This window comes from Aplidium turbinatum, chromosome 2 (assembly GCF_918807975.1).
Source record: "Aplidium turbinatum chromosome 2, kaAplTurb1.1, whole genome shotgun sequence".
In the NCBI taxonomy this organism is placed as follows: domain Eukaryota; kingdom Metazoa; phylum Chordata; class Ascidiacea; order Aplousobranchia; family Polyclinidae; genus Aplidium; species Aplidium turbinatum.
The window spans coordinates 45,573,972-45,599,177 of NC_137473.1; the positions used below are offsets into that span (position 1 = coordinate 45,573,972).

General features: G+C 38.5%; 1 protein-coding gene across 1 annotated transcript; it reads left to right on the forward strand.

The window, feature by feature from the left end:
* Positions 1–3,205: 3,205 nt before the first annotated feature.
* On the forward strand, positions 3,206–21,894 carry LOC145764336 (uncharacterized). Its single transcript, XM_082575953.1, has 18 exons — positions 3,206–3,339; positions 3,789–3,895; positions 4,404–4,537; positions 5,444–5,508; positions 7,868–8,486; positions 10,188–10,331; positions 13,055–13,184; positions 13,635–13,701; positions 14,443–14,568; positions 15,015–15,168; positions 15,395–15,626; positions 17,619–17,736; positions 18,076–18,246; positions 18,691–18,887; positions 19,123–19,256; positions 20,539–20,788; positions 21,056–21,260; positions 21,659–21,894. Exons 1-18 carry the CDS (start codon positions 3,256–3,258, stop codon positions 21,869–21,871), a joined length of 3,150 nt encoding a protein of 1,049 aa, XP_082432079.1. The 5' UTR covers positions 3,206–3,255; the 3' UTR covers positions 21,872–21,894.
* Positions 21,895–25,206: the final 3,312 nt, after the last annotated feature.

Genomic DNA, 25,206 nt, shown 5'->3' on the forward strand with positions numbered 1-25,206 from the left:
AATGCCCACCTATTGGTGCACACCACTGGAAAGGTAATTCAATACTGAATCCGATGCATGTAAAATTTAAGTGGCATATGTTGCGGATTATAGTTTTATTTGAGGTTTATTGCAGAGGTGTCAATTATGCAAAAATCGTATTATTTTAATGTTCATCGTAAATATATCCTCCATCTTTGAACCGTTCTGCTGAGAGTTTCTACCAAATGCCCACCTATTGGTGCACACCCCTGGAAAGGTAATTCAATATTGAATCCGATGGATGTAAAATTTAAGTGGCATATGTTGCGGATTATAGTTTTATTTGAGATTTGTCGAAAGTACCTCGGGTCGCATTGTATTCCTCGCACTTATTCACGGATGACTTTTTAGGCGGAAAGCGGAAAAATTATTCTGCCAGAATGACAGTGGTGGCGTCTTGTAGAAGAGCACCCAACTCTTCAACAATCGGAAACTTTAGTTACTTTACTCTATCGATCTCGGTAACCGGCCCTGCGTCAAAAGCCTCTACAAGTATGCAAAACTTCCAGGAATAACCAATCAAGGCTTTGTCAGTCCGAGGATAAAGATTTAAAAAACCAACCATTTTATTTCCACCATATCATTTCTTTTGCTTCCGGACAAAGAAAATTGAATTGAATAGCCTAGTGCGGATGCAACCTAGTTCGTACCATGAACCATTCGTACCGTCAGTTCGTACATTGAAAAGATCGAGAGAAAGAGTAAAAAAAGCCGAAGTCGTTGATCGCAGTTTCCGCTAACAAGCAAAAATTCTTGGGATCATTACCAGAAATTTTAAAATGTTTGCAGAAACTGCGGTCTGCGACTTCGGCAAACTTTTAGCATCATTACCAAAAATTTTAAAATGTTTGCGGAAACTGCGGAAAAACAGAAACTGCGATCAGCAATGTTCTATCTTTTTCTCTTGATCTTTTTAGTTTGTTTGTTTGCGGAAACACCCTAACCCTTTTAAAATGTTTGCGGAAACTGCGATCAGCGACTTCGGCAAACTCTTAGGATCATTACCAGAAATTTTAAAATGTTTGCAGAAACTGCGGTCTGCGACTTCGGCAAACTCTTAGCAACATTACCAGAAATTTTAAAATGTTTGCGGAAACTGCGGAAAAACAGAAACTGCGATCAGCAATGTTCTATTTTTTTCTCTCGATCATTTCCGTTTGTTTGTTTGCGGAAACACCCTAACTCTTTTAAAATGTTTGTGGAAACTCCGATCAACTCTAACCCTTTTAAAATGTTTGTGGAAACTGCAATCAGCGACTTCGGCAAACTCTTAGGATCATTACCGAAAATTTTAAAATGTTTGCGGAAACTGCGGAAAAACGGAAGCTGCGATCAGCAATGTTGTATTTTTTCTCGCAATCTTTTCAGTTTGTTTGTTTGCGGATGCCGATACCTAACTGATACCCTAACCCTTTTAAAATGTTTGCGGAAACTGCGATTAGCGACTTCGGCTTTTTTTAATTTTTTCTTATGATCTTTTTAAGGTACAAATAAACGGTACGAATTGTTCATGGTACGAATTAGGTTGCACCCGCCTAGTGCTATATATTTATTGTGATCATGAAATACTGATTCGTTTAGGCTATTTTAATAACGTAGGGAATTTGGTACTGCCCATCATGGCCATGCAACACAGGAGTACGTCACAGGCTATTTAATGACAAGTCTCGCATTACGACATATTTTCCAAGATTTTAAGGTAAAAAGAATCAGATGAAGTGCTGTGAGCAAAGATTAGCCTGACTGGTATAGGTACTTTCCAGAAGTTATTGCTACCCTGGGTTGCCAAACATTTCATTTGTTCATTTTTGGAGAAATAATTAAATTTGTAACCTGTTAAAAGTCAAAGTGACAATTTTAAGCATTGATTAATTTTAACTGAAAAAATATGAGGTACTTTGAAAAACAAGTTAAGTGAAGTTAATTTCAAAATTTGTGCTTTTATATCATTTGCAGACGTGCCTGGCAGCTTTTGTAATTTATTGATTGCAACTCAGTTCACACAATAAACAAAAATAATTTGCCCAGCAAGGATGGCAGCGAATGACCAAAGGTCATTCAGCCATGGTAGTCCAGAAGTTACTGTGATTAGAATATTAGGCTATGCAATTGAAATTTTTTTGCATGAAAATGTTTTTTGTGTGTGCACACTGCACATCATCACACATCAGTGACACATCATTTAATCTTTAAAAAAATCTTTGCACATCTGGTCTTTCTTAGGTGAGAGAGTAGACAAAAGTAATGATTGCCTTTTTCTTTCATGCAGATAGCTCGAGTCATGCAGGAGCTACAAAGCTAGAAATAGCATGCTTAAAGCAAAAGCACAACCATTGTTAGCAATCTGACTTCCCGTTGTGTCTTAACAGAGATCATAAAAGGTGAAAAGATGTCTGATTGCTGTAGTTTTCAGAAAAAATCCTTGAATTGCACAAATGCACAACATGCTCTGGGACCATCACTAAAGCACTGTGTGGGGTTAACAAAGTACTAAGCCCAAGCTTAACCAGAATTGTGAACAGTTATAATATAGAATTGTATTACACACACAATTGTAATGCATATTGCAACTGAGTTGACATAGGCTATATGCAATTGCATTCCCCAAAGTAACTTCATTCACAATAAAACTTTTTTCTTGAACAGATTGGTTAAACGCATCAGTCAGATAATTGCATCAAAATGTCTAGAAAATAGGGTGTATGATTAACCAATCTTAATTGTATATAACAAAAATCAACGACAATGCTTTTGGAACAGCAGGGACACCATTTAATATATTTATTTCTTCATTAAAATGAGCAAAGTAGACAGAGAAAGTTCCCACTCCTACCCTTTTCATTTTCAAGCAACCATGCTTTTTTTTCTCTAAAGAATATGTTATTGCTACCCAACACATCAGAGCATGGGAAAAAGGTGATGCAATGGCTTGGACTATGTTGGATTAAAATCTAATACAAGACTCGTACTAGGCTTTGCATAATTAATTTACAAATGTGTTTATTTCATGACCAGGGCAGTATATTTCTTTGTTTATAAGCAAAAAGACTACGGTACCTTTGCTTTCTTTTGAATTAGAAAAACATATAATTGAAAATAACCTTTGTTCTGGTTGTAAATATTTCAATTTTTAGAAAAGTGTTGTGCTTTTTTAGGTTGGCTTGATTAAGGAGCCTTGCCACAAGATGAATATTTGCTAGTTGTCAATGATTAATTGTAACTTGAAATTTACTAATGTCTTCCTATGACCACCAAAGTCAAGCGTATTCAACAGGACAGAATGACACCGAATTTATATTGGCATCAGTAAAAGAACAGGTGCCGATACTAGCATACTCTTGTCTTATTATGGTTGGCCAGTTTAATCGGTTCAGACAAGCAACTGATTGAGTTGACAATTAAATCATTATTTCCTTTTCAGTATGAAAGTTCCAGGTTTTTACCTATATTTATTACTTAGCTTGTTGACATTTTAGTTTTTTTTTTGCTCTTCCTGAATGATAAGCCTAAAGTAGTTAAATATATAACACTAATCGTTTACTGATGGCAAATTAATACAATAAATGATAACAGGAAGCAGTGACAGGTGACCAACACTAGCCCCTTAGATCGTGATGAATGAAGACTGAGTGTGTGTCTTGTTAGACCTCGTCTCACTCCGACTCTGAGATATGAGACGTAAATCGGGAAGAAGAATAGTAAAATAAATTTTGTTTCACTTACCGGTATATATACATATAATCTCAATTTTTTTTGTTATGGTTTAGGAAATTCAGTTTGAACGATTGACAAAAGAACTTGAAGAAGAACACCACACAGTTGCTGATCAACTGGAAAGGTGTAGGTTTCATTCAAATGAAGACACCAGTAAAATGTAATCCTGCCTTTTTCACTTTCATTGTTACTGCAGTACATGTGTATTGTGTATTTACTTCTTTTTGTCTTGTCACCATTATTGGTGACTGAATATTGTAAAAGTCTTACATTTTCACTAAAAAAGGCAGTAGCTTTGACTACTTATGAAGGTGCAAAAAATGCAACAATTATGCATGCATGAAGCCCTTCACAATACCATGCAATTGATTGCAGATTTTATGGCAACAATAATAATTGCTTTCTTTATGTACTCTTTAAAATAAATCTATTTTTACTACAGCAGTAACATTTTGCAAAACGATAATTCGGAACAAGGCTCATTAAGGATAAATATAATTTGTGGAACCCATATTCTTAGTTCTGATCTTACGCCTTCAAACAATTATTGATAGTGTGCAAACAGCAACAAGTTTGTTTAAAATGCTATTTCCTTTATTAAAACCTAAGTATTTTTGCCACATTTACATTCTGTTTTATATTGATTGTCAAATTTGTTTATTTTTCAGGTCTCCAGATGAAGACCATGTGGAGGAGAGTGATACAGAGAGCAAGCGAGGATCTTTTTATGAGCAGGATGTGAAAAGATTTTCTCAGCGTGATGTTCAGTCATACAGAGTGTCTTCTTCACAAACACTTTTGCGTAAGATATTTCCAAAGCAATTCAATTTTTCAAATGCTGACTGCAATTTACTGGTAAAGTCTATTAATGACAAAAAAATTCTTTAAAGTTTCGCTTTTGTTTTACATTATGCTGTGCTTGTTTAGGAGAAGTTTTCAACTCTCAACCCCTGTGCCACCTTTTTTAGGAAATTAGGAGGCAAGCTACACAAAAAGACTTTCAAAATCTAGACAAATGCATTAGTTTGATGCATTTTTTTGCTTAATGTGTTTCTAATCTAATTCACTAGTATATCATGTTAATTTAATGTATGTAAATTTTTGGCCTTAAATTGTGTTGGATTTAATATCACCTTTCTGTTTCGAACGTAAGACCGTTTGATCTAATTTATTACTCGCCTTTGCTCTATCCATCTCGTGTATTTCTCTGCGTTAAGCGTGAGATTTTGACCTTATTAGCTGAGTATGCTAATTGCTAAAGCCCATAGGTCTACTCTACACTGAGCTTGTCATCTTTGTTGGCATTCGAAATGCATCATAACTCCGCTTTAAAAGTATTGAGTTAATAAACCGAAGCGGAAGGGACAACGAATTTCAATTGGTATATGATCATTGAGCCTTACTGAATTTTTGTCACGTCATTTCTTCATTGCATTACAGCTGGGTTTAAGTTGATAGTTCCATATAAAATAATATAATGCCGTTAACAAGAACGTGAAGAATTAACGGGTGTATGGCACCCTTCGTGCTCGGTGCCGTTGCTTTATGTTTGCAGACGTTGAATCAATGTAAAAAACGATGCATTTGTTGTCTGGGTGAGTTTCGTGCAAGATACAACCAAGAACACGCGCTAGCGTTCAGTTTTGAACAAAAGTGACGAATCGGCAGCACTGCATTCTTTAACGTAATAATGCGTTTCTTTTTGTAGATAAGGACAGACCTGAAGATCCCACCCTGCATAATGCCGTTTTACACAGAAGTTCACCTATCAAGGTTTGCATTTGTGTTTCCACTTCAACCATGTTTCACAAGTGTAGATTGAACGTTCTTTTTAGTGAATAACAAACGTGCTGCCAGAAGCGAAACAATTTATTCAATCATGTTTATATGGTAAAACATTAAACCATGTCATTGAAGCTGGGTTTTTTTTTTCGCTGAGACTTTTCGGTCATTTGTCCGAAATGACTTGAAAAAATTCGGTCATTTTTTATTTATTTCGGTCATTTTTTCTGATGAAAATATTTCCTTTCAAGTAGCTGATACAAACCAAAATTTGCACTTCCTGACTGGCTACAACATTAAGTTTCGCTGAGAAACGTTGTCGTGTTTTATCTGAGAAAAGTTAGAACAGACAAACGTTACTTCCAGTCTTCGAAATTAACATATTTTTGCTTTTGCAAAAACATTGTCGAGGCCAAACGGCAAAAGTTGAAATTGCCTCGGCAATTGCATGTGAACGTTTATTACGAAAAAGTTGTACCAAAACATGTAAAGCGAAAAATATACTGGAGTAGTCTATCACGACCGCACTGTTTGATTTGTTGTGATGTAATAATACTAAAACTAGCGATAAAGCGAGCAACGCGATACGCACGCTGTTACAGTAATTAACGTTATATAACTCACGGGGGAAAAGTAAGTTAATTTTGGGTTGATTCAACGTTCGAGGCAACACAAATCGATTTAATTTTCCCGGCGGGTTATATTGCGTAACAACAGTACCCAATAAGAAATTTACGTTTGTTTTACATTAATTCGACATCTAGTGACGTTGAATTATCATAAAATAACGTTAATTGCTCAACCAGGTACCGGTAACAAATTAATAGCTCCCTGCTAAAAGATTGCCTCGATTTACGTTTACACTAACATAATTTCGGTACAATGGAGATACTGCGAGCAACACAAAGTCGCGAGGCGCGATAAGGAGTAGATGCTTAGACTAATTTGACGTCTACTTTCGTTGAATCAATGCAAATAGGATGATATTTTATAAAAGATTTAATTCTCCCAGCTGGGCACGTGTCTAAGCGCCGGCGAAGTAAGAAGTAACCCAAATAAAACATCCAGCAACAGTAAGAGTCTGGTGTAGTCCAAGAAAATTATTTTTTTTTGTAATCTGTTGGTCCTTACAAGCGCTCCTGTGGCCTCAGCATTTTTATTGCCAACGCTAATGCGCCATTCACGCATCTGCGTCGGCAAGTGCCGATTGCCCACGCTAATTTCGAAGACTGACTTCTGTATTTGCGTTATCACGTATAGTAAGACATTGGATCAACGTTTAAACACTAAGTCTACGTCTTGTATTTCCGATTGACAAAATATCGTACAGTGGCGCAAGAAGCTTCTTTGCAATCACTGAAATCGATTTGAGAGCGTACATATTTTTTCAGACATTTTGACCGAATTCACTATATTTTTTTCGGACATTTTGCTAAAAAATCGGTCAATGACCGATAAATGACCGAAAAAAAAAACCCAGCATTGAAGCTTATTGTTAAACTGAAATGTAAACACTTTATGAAAGAGTGAAATAGCGTGTTTAATGCTCCTTAGATGAATGAACTGATTCAATTGCATTTTATTGAGAAAATACAAAATTTGGTTAAATCTATCATATTCTTTCGATCAATGTTGCTAATCAACTCAATTCAATCCATTAAGATCCTATTATACCAATGAACATTCCTTAACTACCGGTACTAATTATATAACATGGTGTAGTTACGTTGACAAAATCATAACTGACGAAGTTGTCCCATTGTCAATTACAATAATCTAACGCAGTTTTGCCTAAAGACAGCTCATTGTTCAATGTTCATCTTAGTGACACAAAATCCCTCATAATAACCTTGCACGTGTCAATGAATTGTTAGCTGGGCTGGGATCGTTATGTTACTTTTCGATTTGTAGCGAGTTAAATCGATGGTTAAATTTTTTGCTTGTTCACAAAAGAACGATTATTTGGAAATAGGATGCCATACAGTGGCGGTGGGATGGCGCAGCGGGTAAGGCGCTCGCTTTCCAATCATCCAATCATGCAATCCTGGTTCGACTCCCGGCTTATACTGGTTATTGAGAAACATCGCTCACCTCTCCCAAGGGTGTAATAAATTGGATGGGCGTTGTTGCTGAAGGAAAGTCGGCCGAGAGAAAGGAACTGGCCACCCTACTCTCGTTAGTGCCGAAGGCTTAGTATAATGAGAACCTTATCTTCTCATCCCCCGATGCTTGGATCAAGTATGGGACCACCCTTACCTTACAGTGCTGTCGACAAATCAATTATGCAAAAGTTTGTTTTACAAACGTTAACATTGTTTTTTTTACGTTAAACTCTGTCACCTTGTTACAGATGTCACGACCACAGACTTGCCCGATTGATTATTCACAGCAACCCGGAGTCCATCAATCTAAGGAAAAGATTGGTTATCATTATCCTCCTGTTGCCCAACCCCGCCCCTTTTATGCTAACCCACGGCCGAGAGAACCTGAACAACCCCCATTCCCTACCTATTTTTCACCCCCTGCTGTGTACCAGCCTGTGTACACTTATTATGCACAGCCCGAAATCCCTCCTAGGGACACTCACAATGCTTATGTTCAACACCAGCCCCAAATTTACCAAAGCCATTATGTCAATTTGCAACCATCTCCAATAGCCCCTGCGTACCATCCTAATCATGGTGTTTACCATAGTGCCAATACTTACCATACACGTCAGCCCTTGCCACAGCATCCTTATTATCAAATGACTCCTGCTTATCCTCCTGCTCATGGTCACCACAATCATCACATTCCATCACAACATAGAACTCCTCCATCTCCAGTTAAATCCAACAACATTCCTCCTCCTCTTCCTCGAAAACCTCCCGCTCCTCCTCCTCCATTAAACAGCCATCCTCATCAACCAGCCCATCACAAACGTGGTTTAGTGAGCCGTGGACACGTACAATCAACCCCAGAACCATATGGTGAGTAGGGACGTAGGGTGATTCAGAAATTGATTTTTTTTTTAATTCAATGGGGCACCCTCTTGTATCGTGTCAATACCTGAAAAAATAATCCTGTCAAATTTTTAGGGCAATCGAAAGCATTTTTAAGGTTGCTACCGACTTTGAAAGCTGCACATAATACACAAATGGGTCATTCCCTGTCAACTCAACAGGGTGTGCAAGCTTTACCCTCTTAGATTTTCTTGAAATTTACACTAAAGTTTCATATTGATGTATAATCAACACAAAAAAAATTTCAGCTCATTATCTCAAGACGTTTAGAAATTACAGCCCTTCAAAAGTCACCAAGGTCCCTCAAAATGTGTTCGCATGTACAATTGTACATTTTCCTCCATGTTTGGGTCTTCATAACTTTTAATCTAAAGCATTTACAAAGCTGAAAATTGGTATTCTGATTAAAAAGCAGCCCTAGTTTTCATATCTACTACCAAAATTGCTAATTTCCAATTAGATTTAGATATAGAACTTTTCAAAAATTGAAATTTTTTACATTTGAAAATTTTTTATCAATTTTTGATGTCCGCTATCTCCCAAACCAATAATCACAGAACTACCATTTTGCATATCATTAATCTATACTAGTTGATAATTAACCCCCATGAGACTGACACCAAACAAATGTAAAATTATTGAAGTTTGGAGGGTGTAAAGATGGTTCGGGCTTCATCTTTGCACCCTCTTTTCAATCAGAATACCAATTTTCAGCTTTGTAAATGCTTTAGATTAAAAGTTATGAAGACCCAAACATGGAGGAAAATGTACAATTGTACATGCGAACACATTTTGAGGGACCTTGGTGACTTTTGAAGGGCTGTAATTTCTAAACGTCTTGAGATAATGAGCTGAAATTTTTTTTGTGTTCATTATACATCAATATGAAACTTTAGTGTAAATTTCAAGAAAATCTAAGAGGGTCGAGCTTGCACACCCTGTTGAGTTGACAGGGAATGACCCATTTGTGTATTATGTGCAGCTTTCAAAGTCGGTAGCAACCTTAAAAATGCTTTCGATTGCCCTAAAAATTTGACAGGATTATTTTTTCAGGTATTGACACGATACAAGAGGGTGCCCCATTGAATTAAAAAAAAAATCAATTTCTGAATCACCCTAATTGGTGAGTGTTGACTATTTTACCCAAATGTATAATTTTATTACAAAGACCCAGTAACATTCACGGACTCTTCTTGTCTTCACACTTTGGAAGAGTGCTATTCCTAATTGCCATCTTGTGAGGAATTGACTACAGCAGACCATAGAAAACATATTAACCTGGAAAAATGACTTTGCCAGCGAATTCGTTTTATACTTGAGCACAGTTATTTTTTGCTTGTATGTTGTTTGTTGAACTTTTAAAGCCACTATTCTGAATGGGTATTATAAACCTAACTAGAACTGACTTTTGGTTGTCTGCTAGGTGATCAACTTTGTGAAGCCCTACCTCACGTTTGATCACCATAACCACATAGGTAACAAAATGTTTGCAATCATAGCCATAACCCGACCATACCAGCTTAAAATGGTTGAAATTTGTCACAAAAGTTTATTCGATCTATGAGACCTGGTTACCACTGAAGGCATCATTTGAAGAGTTTGATGCAGATGCTGTTTCTTTATAAATGTTAAAACATCTTCGTCATCTGTATTCTACCATCCATGCAGGCGAAGTGCCAGTTCCTCCACCGAGAACCAAGAAGACACACGAGTCTCATCCTGTGAGCCGACAGCACGGTTACCATGATAATCGGCATCCCAGTGGTGATTATCCGAATCATTCATCATCTCCTCGTATTGCATCTACGCCTGGTGAGTTAGTCATCAAAGGAGCAACGCCGTCTCCGTTCATTTCTGTATTATATGTTGGCAGTGCTTGACTTCAGTCGATTCTATCCGAAACTGCTAATTTGGTGACGAGAACTTCTAATTTAGACCTGGCAGTTGTCAAAATTGTCGCAATGTTTCCAAAACTATTTCACTTGATTGTACTTTGGCTAGCAAAAATTTTGCATCTTGAAGATAAAACTTCGTCTAAGATGCGATTGGCTTTCGTTGCAGAAGTTGTGCATTCCGAAATTCAGCACTGCATAGTGCATATATTTTACAGTGAGATACTAAAAACCAACTTCTCATGTTCATTAGGTATTTTGGATTTTCAGCAATATTCGTTTAATTATGAGAAAATTGGAGAAATAATTGCTTTGCTGATTATTGCTTTGTTGATAGCTTCACACAGTGCTGTTGTTAGTGCTCACAACGAGTATTTATGCATCTTGAAAATTCAGTTTAGTGTTTTTGTATTGATTGTTTGAATGCCGTAGAAGGTTTGCACTCTCATGGTCTGCGAAACACCAGTAAAAGAATAGGATTTGATCGTTAACCTTGCTTGCAGCCATTGTGACATTATAGATTATTTAGTTTATGCCGATTGTATACATCAGCAAATAAGTCAGGTCTTGAGCGAATGATCTGGAACAGAGTGAAGTGCCTTGGCTTGACTCAAGCAAATAGCGTCTTCGCTCTGTCAGTTACTGAATGGGCAGTTGGCTACTTCTTCAGTTCTTGTTGCTTCATGATGAAACCATAAGCGAAAATACGATACCACTGTTTTTTTATCTTTTACTACCAGTCATTGAAAATTATCCTATCGCCTAAGTTCCATTGTAAGGGCACTTTACATTCGTTGTTGATCAGCCTCTAAACTTTACATCACGAATTAATTGTTCTGCTACTATTTGGTGAATCCAATTCGGAGAAATCTTAATTCGGAGACAGCCTTTTTCGGAGAAAGCCTTTTCGGAGATTTCTAAAATTTCATAGCGGCATTTGTTTATTCAAAGGCATTAGCTTATAATAGAGGTTGATCAAATAAAACAGTTGTCAAACGGCATTTCGTGATTAACAATAGTGGTTAATCAAATGAAGTCTCAGCGAAAATGTCTCAACTAAAGCTGCTAGATATTGCTATAGCCTATACCCGCAAGATATCAGCTAATTTACACCTACCACATTGAAAGTTTGCATGGGTATTGGGTATGGGAAGGTAAACACAAAAACCGCCTACCCAAATGAGGGAGCAAGTCTTTTAGGCGCAGACAGTTAGGCGCCGGTCAAACAGGCACGCACACTGTGCCGTCTGGATATTTAGGTGCGGAGCATTGTGGCGCTCGTTCATTTAGGTGCTATCCCTAGTAAAGTCTGCAGATTATATCAGCTTGGCAGGTAGGGCAATGCTTTTCACACAAAATGTTATATTGAACAAAAAAATATGTCATGGCTTCCGTGAGTGAAGCTGCTTGAACCGTCAATGCTTTTGACACAAAATGTTATATTGAACAGAAAAATATATGATATTGTATTTTAATGCGCGTGTTCGGCATTTATTTGTTGTTAGTCCAGGTTTGCGTCGGCGAAAGCTTTATCAATAAATTATTCAAGTTTCCGAACATGACTGAGTTCACTTTTAGTGAGTCAAATAATAACTACGCTAAACATCAGTAAAAAATATACCGCAGCCTATATTCAAGTGGGTGGTAGGCTTGAGTGAAGAGTGACTTAGTTTTCCGTCAAAACCCGACTAGGTTTAATAACGAGCAAAGTCGCACCATTATACTTGCAACTTGTAACCAGGGTTCATATGCCTTATAGAAATGTATTCATGTAGTAGAGCGTTGTCTCATACGTACTTGCCACATGACCAATCCATCCCGAGTAAAAGTGATTGCGAAAGATAACAGATTAAGTAAAGTTCCATCTGGCTGCAACCTGTGTTCAGGATGCATAGCAAATGTCCTATGGAGATGTGCTAATATCAAGAGTAGTAGAGCGTTGTCTCGTACCTCATCTCCACACGCGCATTAACAAAACAACATATTTTTCTGTTCGATGTAACATTTTGTGCCCTACCTGCCAAGCTTATATAATCTGCAGACTTTGCTAGGAATGGCACCTAAATGAACGGGCGCCACAGTGCTCCGCACCTAACTATCCAGACGCCTCAGTGTGCGCGCCTATTTGATCGGCGCCTAACTGTCTGCGCCTAAAAGACGTGGACCCCCAAATGATCCCTACAATTTCTCTAAATAAACAGAAGTCGTCGCTGAGTTTAAGAAATCACCAGATCACTTTTTTCGAAAGAGGCTGTCTCCGAATCGGTCTTTCCATGTAGGATTCCCCGAAACGGGCCATTCCGCGAACTGATTGCTTTACAATCGCGGTTGTCTTTCAAAGACTGAATGGTTTTGAAAAAAATAAAACGGGTTTCAAAATAGACTTTATGCAATAGTTAACGATTTTATGCGATTTAAAAGGCAAAAGTAAAAAAATTCATAAACTAACATTTATGCACCTAAGCCATTTCTTCATTGACTGAAAGTGGGTGATATAGTGTTGATAACAGCAACGCAAAAATATTGTTACGTGCCGTTGATCCTACCTTTGTGTTGGGATGACTATAACTTGGTCAAGTCCACTTACCGTTTTGACAAATGTTAACCAACGCCAAAACAACTGAACTAACAAATTTGTTGCAGTTGCACACCCTCCACGCCATTCCTCCATGGGCGAACCAGTGGACCACCACCGTCGTAGCCAGGCCCTTCCATCCCCCCGCCATGTCAACGCATCGCATCGAGATTCAGGCCTTCATAACAGCGATGAGTAGTAAGTCTGCTTCTTTGCATTTTCTAACCGCCGCACACGTAGCTTAATTCAATCTTTGAAAGTGTCATGGTGATTCAAAGCCTCTGGTATTTTTGGATAATTGTTCCCTTCATAAAGTCAAATACTATTTTATTCACACCGCTTCACTCAGGCAAAAGCATTGCTTAAAATAATCTAAGCTCAAATTATTTCTCAATAAAGATGAGAGATTTTTCTCTTAATATTACGTGAAATAGTATATATTTTAATTGTCAAAATGCTCTATAAAGTCCAATCATGTCCACTCTACCTTCGACATTAATTTCAAAAACTACATAAACAATTGACCAATCACGATTGAGCCTGTATGGGTGGAGCTATATACGTCACGACTACGACATCCTTATCGTTTCCTCTACCGATGAACAACTTCCTGATTGTTTATCTCAAACATTGCGCTTACATTTTTAGTTTTTCGTTTGACAAAAATCCTGAAATAAATGAGGTCATTGAAATGCTACGCCATTCATCTTATCAAGTAAGTTATTATTGAATAAGTTGTGCTTACTTACATCACACAGTATAACTGTTTACGTTTTTGCTGGGTATGTTAATTTTGAAGATCTGCAAGTATGGCTGCTTAGTATCCCTGTCGGCTGCATTGCCGAGTGGTGAGAGCCCTGGTTCGACGTTCGAAAGGGTGCTTTTGGTAAGACACTTTAAGGCATGCCTGTAGGTGGTCACGAAGATTGGCTTCCTTGCCTTCCCGTCCACTTAATCTAAATCTTCAATCATCGGGCGTAAGCCTGGATACGACAAACAAAAACAAAAAAAGTATCCCTCAACAAGCTAACTAAACGATCATGGTGATATGGGATTTTCTCCAAAGTTCCTCTAGAAAATGTTGCATTTCTAAGAAAATAAGAGTGATATCTGTTTTATGGTATTTTTGTTAAGCAATCTTTCTTTGCTGGGATATTATACCAATCTACACCAAACACTAGTTGTTTATTAAGAATTCATGGTGCCTAACAGTGCATTTTTTGGGTTTTTAATAATTGAAATTACTACATTCATGGTTTTGCTGCACTGATTCTGACGCTTACAACAATACGGCTGCTGGGTCGTCCCGTTCCCGGCCAGCAAATTGTTTTCTTGCATTGATTTGAATTGACATTAATCAATACAAAAAAGACTGACTTGCTTGATTCCTTAACAGAGATAGTACAGGCACTGCTCCATGCATTTATACAGACTGCTATTTTTAACCCCCTGCCAGGTGGTATCGAACGCAGCAGCATACATCCAGCACATCACTTATGGCAACGACAATATGAAGGGCGTCATCCGCAAGCATGGAGTGTTGCCGTTGTTGGTCAATTTGTTACACCATCATGTTCTTGACGTAAGTTTTATGTTGTAACAAACTCCTTTCAATTTATACCGCTGCAAACTAACAGATCCTAGAATGCAGAAACTGCATTCGTAGTGTGTTTTTTTTCCAGACAGCAAAATCCGTCATTTTTACATTGATTTAACGTATGCAGACGTTGAATCAATGCAAAATGATGGATTTTGCTGTCTAGGTTTATCGCTAGCGCTGACGCACAGTTTGAACTTTGTAGTAGCATTGAAGATGCGTTTTTTTTCAAAACATTTGCTGGCCCATGTCTTTGCTGTTTATTTATTGGAATTCATGACCGCTCGTTACAAACAACCTCATCCAGCATGTTTCGCTTTTTGTTCAGTTTTGAACGAATTGCACTTTTTACAAGACAGTGATTGTACGAAAGCCAGAGGAAAAATTTCTGCTAAAACTCAACACTTAGTGCTCCTTTTGTAAACCTTAAGGTTCAACGAAACGCTTGTGGGGCGCTGAGGAACATGGTGTTTGGGAAGAGCAACGATGAAGCGAAACTCATAGTGAGGACTTGTGGAGGCGCGTCATCGCTAGCTCACGTTCTCCGAACCACCAACGACCAAGAAATGAAGGAATTGGTCACAGGTGCCGCTTTTGTTACAGCATGTGTAATTCTTTTCTCTTGTCACGGGTCAACTGAGGCCCTCTCGAATGTAGACTGTTGCTCTCACCATTGAACTGCCCAAACAGCTGACACAATAACGCTCATTTCATTCTTCTCTGCAAGTGAGTTCGTTTTAGTAAGTGAGATGTCTGATTTCCGTATTGTTTGTACAATAGTTGATGGAATTGTTTTTCTTTTGCTTCCTAGGTGTCATGTGGAATCTTTCATCTTGCGAGCAGCTCAAAATGACTTTGACTGACAGCGCCATGCCAGTGCTGGCATCAAAAGTTATTATCCTTTATGTCAGCATGCTTGAACCCACCAGAATGACCCAGTATGAACCCTATGACCTTGACATGGTGGCTGACTTGACCGCGAGTGACCTCACCATTGACCCTCATTGGTCAACAGTGTTCATCAACGCAACTGGTTGCCTAAGGTTAGTTTTCTGGAGCGAAATTATGTGTTGTTGTGATTTTTGAGCAAGCAATTTTAATCAATATACGAACCAGATTTTGCAATCCTTTTTTGAACTTTCTGCAATTTAGTTGTACAGAAAAATAGTTTTTTTTTCACATTGCAAGTTATTTCTTACGTTTTTTTACATGGAAGTTTGAAAACATGAAGTTTAATCATTTGCAACTTTTTAAATGGCTTAAAATTTGAAGGGACTTGATGCAGTGAATTGATTTTATTGAAATAATCTAGCTTTTTTTTGTGAATCTAGTGTTTTTTTTCAGTCAAATCTAGTACTTTTCCATGACAAGAGACAGTGGCAACATTGCTAGCACGGTTGTTACATTTGTTACAAGTGTTTTGCAGGCTCGTTTTCTACATACCGGTAGTAACAGCTTGGCTCAATTTCTGATCGTCGTCAATTCAATCTTAGTCATTTTGGTTACTGTCGACAAATACCATGTCGTTGTAAATCGTTCGCGTCCCATTACAATACGTGCAATCAGGAATTTTAATGGATTAAAACAGTGGAGCGGAATTCTCTTCAGTAAATCGCAATTAGTAACATTAGACGAACAAAGTCACTTTGAAGCAATCTTGACCCAGACAACAAAATCCGCCATTTTACATTGATTCTACGTCTGCAGGCGTTGAATCAATGTAAAATGACGGATTTTGCTGTCTTGGGCAGATGTATTGATCTGAAAGTAATGTATTTTGACTTTAAAACAATTCTAAACTAAGCCTTGTTGCTTTATCTATAATAATTAATCATCTCTAATCTTCGATCAGGAAGTCGGCCATGTCTTTGAATGACGTTATTTACGCGAGTTGTAGACTTACACGCGTGTCCTTTCAGAAGCCGATTCATCATAAACTAAGTAGTGACTAAATCGACTTTAAAATTTGTGAACTTACAAAATTTTTCCAACTTTTTAAACATGTTGTATGTGTAACATTCGGTTGATACTGTGGTGTATTTTCAGAACGTGGCAACTTTGATGAAAACATACAGATATTTCTCTTTTTTTGCTCATATTGTTCGTCGATTACAGTGTGCTGGTTAAGAATTGCTGAATAATTATCATCGAAGTTGCGTGCTCTATGTACTGTACAATATTCAGTGATGTACGCGCATACAAAAAATATTGACGCCGTCAGCGTTAACGCAAACGTTCGAAAAACCATACGCCGTATGCGTCAACGCAACTTGTAAAAAAAGTTGGCAGCGTTAGCGTCAGCGCATACACTAGCGTAAACTAATTTTGTTTGCTAGGTGCCAAACATTCACACGGTATAAACCACTCGAAGCAAACAAGTTTTATTTTGAATTTCCACGAAGAAACACAAGCATCTGAAAGTGTTCATCTGACATTTTGCTGTGTTTTGGTTCCAATATGTCTTTGCCCATTGAAAACATTCTTTCAACTGCAGCGCTGGAAGGCATTGGCGTGTTGTAGCGAAAAAAAAGACATTAAAAAGTATGCGTTGACGCTATGCGCTAAAAAAACGTGAAAAGTTTACGGCGTAGCCTCAAGCGCAAACTATCCAAAAAAAATGTGGCCGCAAGCGTTAGCGTAAACAAAAAGTCTACGCCGCAACGTAGAATTTGCGGCGTATACGTACATCTCTGACAATATTATATTGATCGAGATTCTGTAATGCGTTTATAATGCTGAAAATATTAAGCTGAAATGATCAAAACTTCAGCCATTAAATTCATACGAACCGTCATGACTCGTGAGTCGGTCTTCAACGACCACACCGCTCCTTTATCAGGCTGCTCATGCCATAATATGAAAAACTATATTTCCGTGTGTTCATCAGTTTGAAATTCTCCTCGTTCATTGAGGTTTTACAATCCCACGTGGTGTCACTGAGTGATCGTACACCACAGTCTGTCAGCTTTTTTGAAACTTGAAAGAAACGTCTAAAAACATTTTTTCTCCTGCTTCAACTTTTATTTTCTCCATAGAAACATCAGCTCTGCTGGTGCTGAAGTAAGGAGGAAGATGAGGACCTACGAAGGCTTGGTGGAAGCACTCCTGCTTGTCGTGGAGAACGTAATTGGCAAAGAGGATGTGGATAGTAAGGTGTGTTTGAGTGCTGGGTGTTTGCAATCTTCGAATGGCGCAAAGAGTTGTGTTTGTTGACGATTTGTTGATTAACTACTTGGATGCAATGCAGTGTTTACTTATATCGCTTTTAGAGTTCGTTGGTCAAAGAAGTTGTTTTTCGAAATACACTTCAATCTTTTTCGGTGGTTAAGCTTTACAAAAAATATGCCATGTCGATTGTAGAGGGTAGACTCAAGGCTGCCACTGATATCTGTGCAGAAGAGTGAAAAGATTATTCAATTAATGTAATTCCTTGATTTTATGTTCGAGTTGTTTCCTATTTTTAAACTTTTCGTCTATCAAATATTGTTCCAGGGCGTGGAGAATTGCATGTGTATCCTCCGGAATCTATCCTACCGGCTCGCACTGGAGGTGGAGGCGGCACGTGTTCCTCTTCGAGACACGAATGCAGATCAGAAATCAAAAGATGACGATTGCTGGAGGAGACACAAGAAGAAAGATAAGAGAAGATCAAAAGATGCACAGGTGAGAAGACTTTGACAGGCACATTTTGCACATAGTTTAATTAAAAAAGCAAAAGATCTCATGGTGTCTAATCACACTAATTACTTTAATACGGGAATTTGAAACAATGAAAATGCTGTTGCTCTTTACTGAAGAGTTTGCTTCGTTCGTGTTGGAACTGGGTCCTGAAAAATACTTTGCAATTTTGACAATGGACTAGTATTAAAATTTGTGCAATTGGTCAATTGAATTTTAGATTTTAACAGGTGGACCAAGACGTTTAAGTAAAAGCCCGTGTAGAGCTTGGGATTGTCCTGGAAGCCTAAGCAAACTCTGCGGAACTCAAGTTTTTTTCAAAAAATAAAAAGTTATGTGCATTTTTAAAAATTCCGCTGTCTTGAGGGCGTCGATGTATTTTTTCTCGTCATTTACTCGTGAAACAAAAAGCGACTCGAATCATTGCAGGCCCTGCTTGACTCCTCCCATTCAAGGAACGAATCACAAGCCAGCATCCACGGAGTCGAGTTGCTGTGGCAACCAGGCGTCGTACGCCGTTATCTCGCTCTCCTCGCCGAAACTTGCAACTTTGGAACGCTGGAAGCTGCTACTGGCGCTCTGCAGAACCTCTCCGCCGGCCAGTGGGTCTGGTCGGCCAACATAAGGTGCGATAGGAGATTTTACCATTGGCTGTCCACATCCACTGTCCATCTGCATGATTAAGCATAGAAAACGTTTTTAATGTTGCTGTTTGGATTTTACATTAAACAACTGTGTTGTTTGCTACGCAGTACAGCATGCAAACGTAGCACAACTGGTGATAAGTCGCATTCTTGTTTTTTTTATTGCATTTCGAGATCAAGTCTGTTACGTTGCTTGACGAAACAAATACTTTGTTAGAACCGCTGTCCGGAAGGAGAAGGGCCTCCCCATGCTCGTTGAGTTCCTCCGTATGGACAATGAACGCATCGTGACCGTGATGTGCTCCACTCTGCGAAACATGGCGCTGGACGAGAGAAACAAACAACTTATTGGTGAGACAACTTGTTTCAAAAGTGACATGGTGGATGGTGATTTAATGAGGCCGGTATTGTAACAACTGTATAATAGTTTTGCTTTTTGTCACTTCATTCATAGCTTGTCACGCCAGTGTCGGAGCCAGATAAGAGCATTGTTTGTGATGTTTTTGAGGTCGTTGTCATCACATGAAGGGCTAAGGGGGCAGTTGGTGAGGATGTGCTTCATCGTCTGATTGTCTAGGCCGCAATCACACATTGGGTCAGGAGTCATCTTCCATCGGAAAAGATTGCTTTTATTTCTCCCGACTCCGCAGCGGGCTCTGTTTAGGCAGCACCACTCTCTTCTCTCAAGGGTGGGAGTTTGTTGTAGACTTTCGGAAGGACTTGGGATGGCAGGATGTTGTGTCCTATCGGGCTCAGAGGTCCACATTTCTAGTCGTGCAGCTGTCGCGCTTGTGTGTTCCAATGGGCCGACTTTGATGAAGCTTTTGCGTGACTTGAGTCTTGCTGGAATAAGTTTGTGTTCATAGAGAGGGTGGCGTTGGTCGGATATTTGTTTTACTCTTTCCTTTTTTGTAGTGACTTCTCTTCGGATATGAGGTGGAGCTATAGTTGCTAAGTTATAAAGGTCGGCGATTGGTGTTGGACGGAGTGTGCCAGTTATGATTCTACATGCTTGGTTTAATTCGGAGTCAATTACTTTGGTGTGGCTTGACCTAGCCCATACTGGAGCGCAGTATTCAGCGGTCGAATAACAGAGAGCCAGTGCTGTTTGCTTCAGTGTGTGCTCATCTGCTCCCCAGTTTGAGTTTCCCAGCTTTTGCAAAAGGTTATTGCGAGCAGATAATTTTTTCTTAAGCTTCATTAGGTGTGTCTTATAGGATAGGGTCCTGTCTAGTGTTATGCCAAGGTATACAGGAAAGGGGGTATGTTGTAAAGCAGTGTTTTCCCAATCCCTTCGCCATTTTTGTCACTGCGAAGGATTAATGTTTTTGTAAAAGCTTCTTTAAATAAAATTGGAATTAACTGATAAATGCATGTTTTAAGACCCTAAGCGCGAAAGAATGTCATTTATTTTGCGTTGTCTTCATCATAATAAAACTTTCTTGACAAAGTTAACCACTTCATCACAACCAAACACGTATTTTGCACTTTTATTGCTTATTTAATGCGCAATGAAAAATCAACAATGGGAAAAAGTTAAGCTATAGTTTAACTTTAAAGTATAAATAATTTTTGATGATGAACTTGGCCCTCACCCTTTCTGATCAAAGCAATCCTCGTCTCTTCAACCCAGGTAAGCACGCCATGCAGGACTTCGTTGATCTCCTGCCGGAAGTAGAAACCCAATCACGTGACACTGGCCAGGACTTTTCTCCGTTGGATGATCTGCCGCCATTGTTGAGCCAGCAAAAGATAGCGATGTGCGAGGCCGTGTGTGGCGCCTTGAGGGAGCTCATATCGACCAACGTGGAGAACGCTACTCTTCTGTACAACGATGGAGCTGTCCCGAAGTTGATCGACATCAGCAGAATAAGCAATTACAGGTCAGGGCTGCAGCAATGGCGAACGTGATATATTTGGCTTTTTACGCCAGGGTTTATCTTTGAGTCGTTTTCTGGCTTCTTTTTTGTATGTTTTAAAAATATCTTTCAACCTTTGCTATCTCTTAGAACAAAAACTTTTCTAGGACGATCTGTTTTGTTCATTTCTAGGACTATTTTTTACCATGTAAACGTCTTGTTTTTGTAACGTTATTACCAAATTATTGAAGACGAAGTTATCTCAAAGTTTAACGCCTTTTAACACACCAGATACCCCCATCGAGTCGTGAAGGCGGCCGGGCGTGTTCTGGCCGTCATGTGGGACTACAAGAACCTGCGGGCAATTCTCAAGCAGCAGGGGTGGACACAATATCACTTCAATCTTGCTGGCGTCCCGTCGATCGCAAGTATTGGTAGCCAGGTATCGCCCTTCTCCAGCCCGCCACTGTCCCCAGCCGAACCGCGCTCATTTGAGGTGAGGCAGAAACTGACGTTTCCGTTATTTATTGATGTCAGTTTGATATCAGTTATGTTTAAAGAATGCAAAAAAACTGCTAAATTACCTAACAGCGATGCTGCATCACGCATGCAAGAAGCAAAAGTTAATTTTTCAGTTTGAAACTGCTGATCGTGTTTGTCTTTTGTTGCCATGAAAGGTTTTTCTTTTGCTCAGGATAGTTGGGCACTGATATCGCCTTGTTGGCCGAAACCGCTGTTTTCTGTTCTATTCTCTCCTCACTAGACTGCCAGGATGTATCTAGCTTATTTTAGAATGTAATTGTGCTGATACAAAACGTTTTATACTCAAATCCACTGCAGAATGATGATGGTATAGTTTCTGAGATATTTTTATTACAAGTGGAACCTTTACAGGATTCCCGGTCAACCCCCGCCTACAGCAAGGTACCTACTCAACCATCCAGGCACAGCGTGCGCTCTTCAACTCCTCCTGTTCTTCCCTATGCTCCTACTCCATCCTCCCGTTCGAGACCCAACTCATTCTATCATTCTCCTCATCCGGATGCGAATTATGTGATGATGTTGAGGAAAGATGAAGGGCCCTTTTTGACTGATTCTTGGGTATGAATGAGATGATGATTTGTTTTATCCTTTTATACCTCGAATTTACATTGTTTTACGTTGTTTGTACGTTTTTGTGTGAGATCAACTCTTTTTATTTTGCTTTGTATCAAATGTACATTCTGAAAACTTATTGCCTTCAATCTGTTAGCATACTACGATGAGTGGTTTCCAGGGTTGATCGGTTTAAACCGGTTAAAACCTGGTTTAAACCGGGCAGTTTTGACCACCTATTACTGGTCAAAACCCTTTTTTAGTGTATGAATCAAGTTGCTTTTCAATTGAATTAAAAATATTACCCTCCATGTTTAGTAATGATGTTCAACTATATTTTGTTTTGATCAACAATAACCTAAATGCTGGATTTGGAACAAAAAATATTCAATTTCTTTGTTTTTGATATTTATAATCAATCAGTTGGTTATTTTAACTATTGAGAAAATTCAAATTCTAAAAATAAGTTTCTGATGAACCAAAAAATGCTTGGTAGAACGATGAACTATTTGCACAGCCAACTGAAGTACAAGAATTTATTCCAACATTTTTTTTTCATGAAAAACATTTGCCATCAATTTTGCCATGAAATTTGCGCAACATTTGCTCTCCCGTTGCGTAGCACATAAGACGTAGCACGACATGTAATTAAGGTAGTAGTCTTAACGCTGTTTGATGTCTTGTTTTTGGCGGCGCTGAAACAAGAGAAAAATCCAAGATAAATATAATCTTTTGTACGAATTTTACAGGCAGCCATCTGTGGCTGCCTGACAGGTCGGCATTGGCGGCCATTAATGAAAGTTCAGGCGGCCATGGCTGCCATCTATTTCGAGGCCTGCATATCAAAATGGTCCCAACTCACAACTGCTTTTGTATTTCCTAAATAGCCCATAGCCCAGGTAGCCGACCATTCACTACATAAAAATATTTTTCTGGGTTTTGACCGGTTTAAACCTAGTTTTCACCGGTTAAAATCAGGTTTAAACCGCTTAGTGGTCAAAACCAGTTTTGACCACTTAGAGATCAACCCTGGTGGTTTCCAAGAATCTCCCAGATATTCTTCTGTTAACTTGAACCTTAAGGTCACATTTCTTGATTCACATAAAGTGGTAAATTGGTGCGAATAGAAAACTCGCGGTGTTTTAAATCCCGTTTTTCAGTTCGAAAATTTTCAACGTACACAGGTATTCATCACTTTGAATTGTAAAGTTTGTTGGATATTTTCAACTTACGTTTGAACGAAGGAAAGTTCTAAACGAGATAAAAGACGATTAAACACACACTCAAGATCGATGTCGTAACATGACAGTAGCATTACCCGTCCATTAGGCTTAGATAGTAGAAACTGTTTCAAAGAGATTGTAGCCGCCATAACTATTGCACTACTTGCCCGTGCCAAACCTTTACGCGAGAAATGCTAGTCCGTCTGATCAAATGTATTTTTTCACATACTGAGTGTTTTCCGTTGCCTGTTGTGGCGTTACAATAAGTTGGTTTGTGTATTCTACCTACAGAATGAAATTGCTTTAGAAGCTATCAAGTTGTTGAAACAATGTAGTGGATTGCATGTACTTTTTGTGTGTGTTATTTTTATTTTTGCATTTGTTTTAATCTTTGCCTTTTTGATGATGAAATTTTTTGTTTGTTCGATTTTCTTGATAAAAGTTTCGTGGCTGATACGTTTTGTAATATTAATGCTTTCCACAAGAGACGCTCACTCGTTACATGCCGCAACAGCTGAACAAGGCCAGGTTAGGCTGAACATTGTATTTTCCCTTAAGATGACGTTCTAAATTGTGAAGCGATATGTTGTCCACGTGTCCACGACTCTGGGAGTTCTTTTAAATAGACCATTGAACTTCCTTTTAATGATGTGCCATACCAGACAGTGTGGTGTGCCAATGGCGCGAGCTCTCAGGGGTTATGTTGAGCGATGACCGTGGCTGCAAAATGCCTGGGACTGTTGTTCCCCAAGTGTGTTTGCGAATCCAATTTAGCTCCCTTTCTCTTGCCATGGTAGCATAACATCAGAATTTAGTTATTTTTAAATGGTTTTATTGTATTGTAATTGTTATTATTAACAATGATGTATTTTTACTGTACACATTTCTATACACTTCACTTTTGCATAATTTCTTATCTTTTACACAGGCTCACTCCAGTATCTTTAGCTGAAAGATGTTGCCTTTTCGTAATTACACTATGCATTTTCCTAAACGCCTTTTTATACTTTTTTAAACCTTTTTCAGAGTGAATGTTCAACAATTTACGTTAAAACAGTTGGTTAAGTCATCACTTTTATAGTACGACGTACAGGTATAAATGGAAAGTTTTTTTTTCGTTTGGCAACATACTGGAAACTTTTAGCTGCAATTAAGTTTCAAATCTTCACTGAGACAAAATTTTAACGAACTTTTTCATGAAGTAATAGGCTACTCGAAGGCATTTGAAAATTTTTTGAAACATATTCGCATTTGAAGGATATTTTAAACGTTGTTACAACATACAGTTGTTTGTGATATTTCATTTGCAGCCGTCTCATTTGTTTAGTAGTTAAATCTCGTTTTCGTCGCTCAAATCTTGTCTTCACTTTTGCTTGGTTCTCATATTTGCGGTGTGGAAGACGAATTTGTAAATCTTAGGTTGTTATGAACCATGCAGTATTTGACCAATCAGAAGGCAAATACCGTTTGTCGGAAGAAAGTTTGCGAGAAACCTCCTTTTGAGTTCGCAGTAACAAACTACGATTTACAAAATCCCTGAAGGGAGCTGTTGCAGAAGCTTTCTTGACCGCAATGTACCATCTGAATTTAAACATTATGCGTAATGGAAGTGGTCGGCAAACCGGGTTAAATTATCCTGGATGGGGTGAAATTTCAGGTGGTAATTTTGTAAGTTGTTGCAGATTTTTTCAAGATGTAATTAACAAAATTTTATGTAATTATTTTTTTGCACGAACCTCTGGGGCCGAGGGTTTTCCTTTATGCCATCCAGCTTCATAATGTTTCCAGACTGTACTGACAAGCTACCGAACAGCCAGTCTTTGGTCTCACCGTCTAAGACACCAACCATGCTGATTTATTAACGCTCAACCTAATACAGTAGTTAATGGATAAAAAAATTATTGATGGTGCTACGAAGCTGTTTTCCATACCCGAAGATAAAATTTATAAATAGATGCGTTGAACTGAAAAAGCATTAGTGAACTATCGTTGCAGATGCTATGATACTTCGTATTTTTCTCATCTATTGGCGGATAACATTTAAAACGTGCGGCATTGATCAACACGTAATCTACAAAGCAAGGTTTGCTAAGACTTGGTTTTCGTTGACAAAATGCTTCCCAG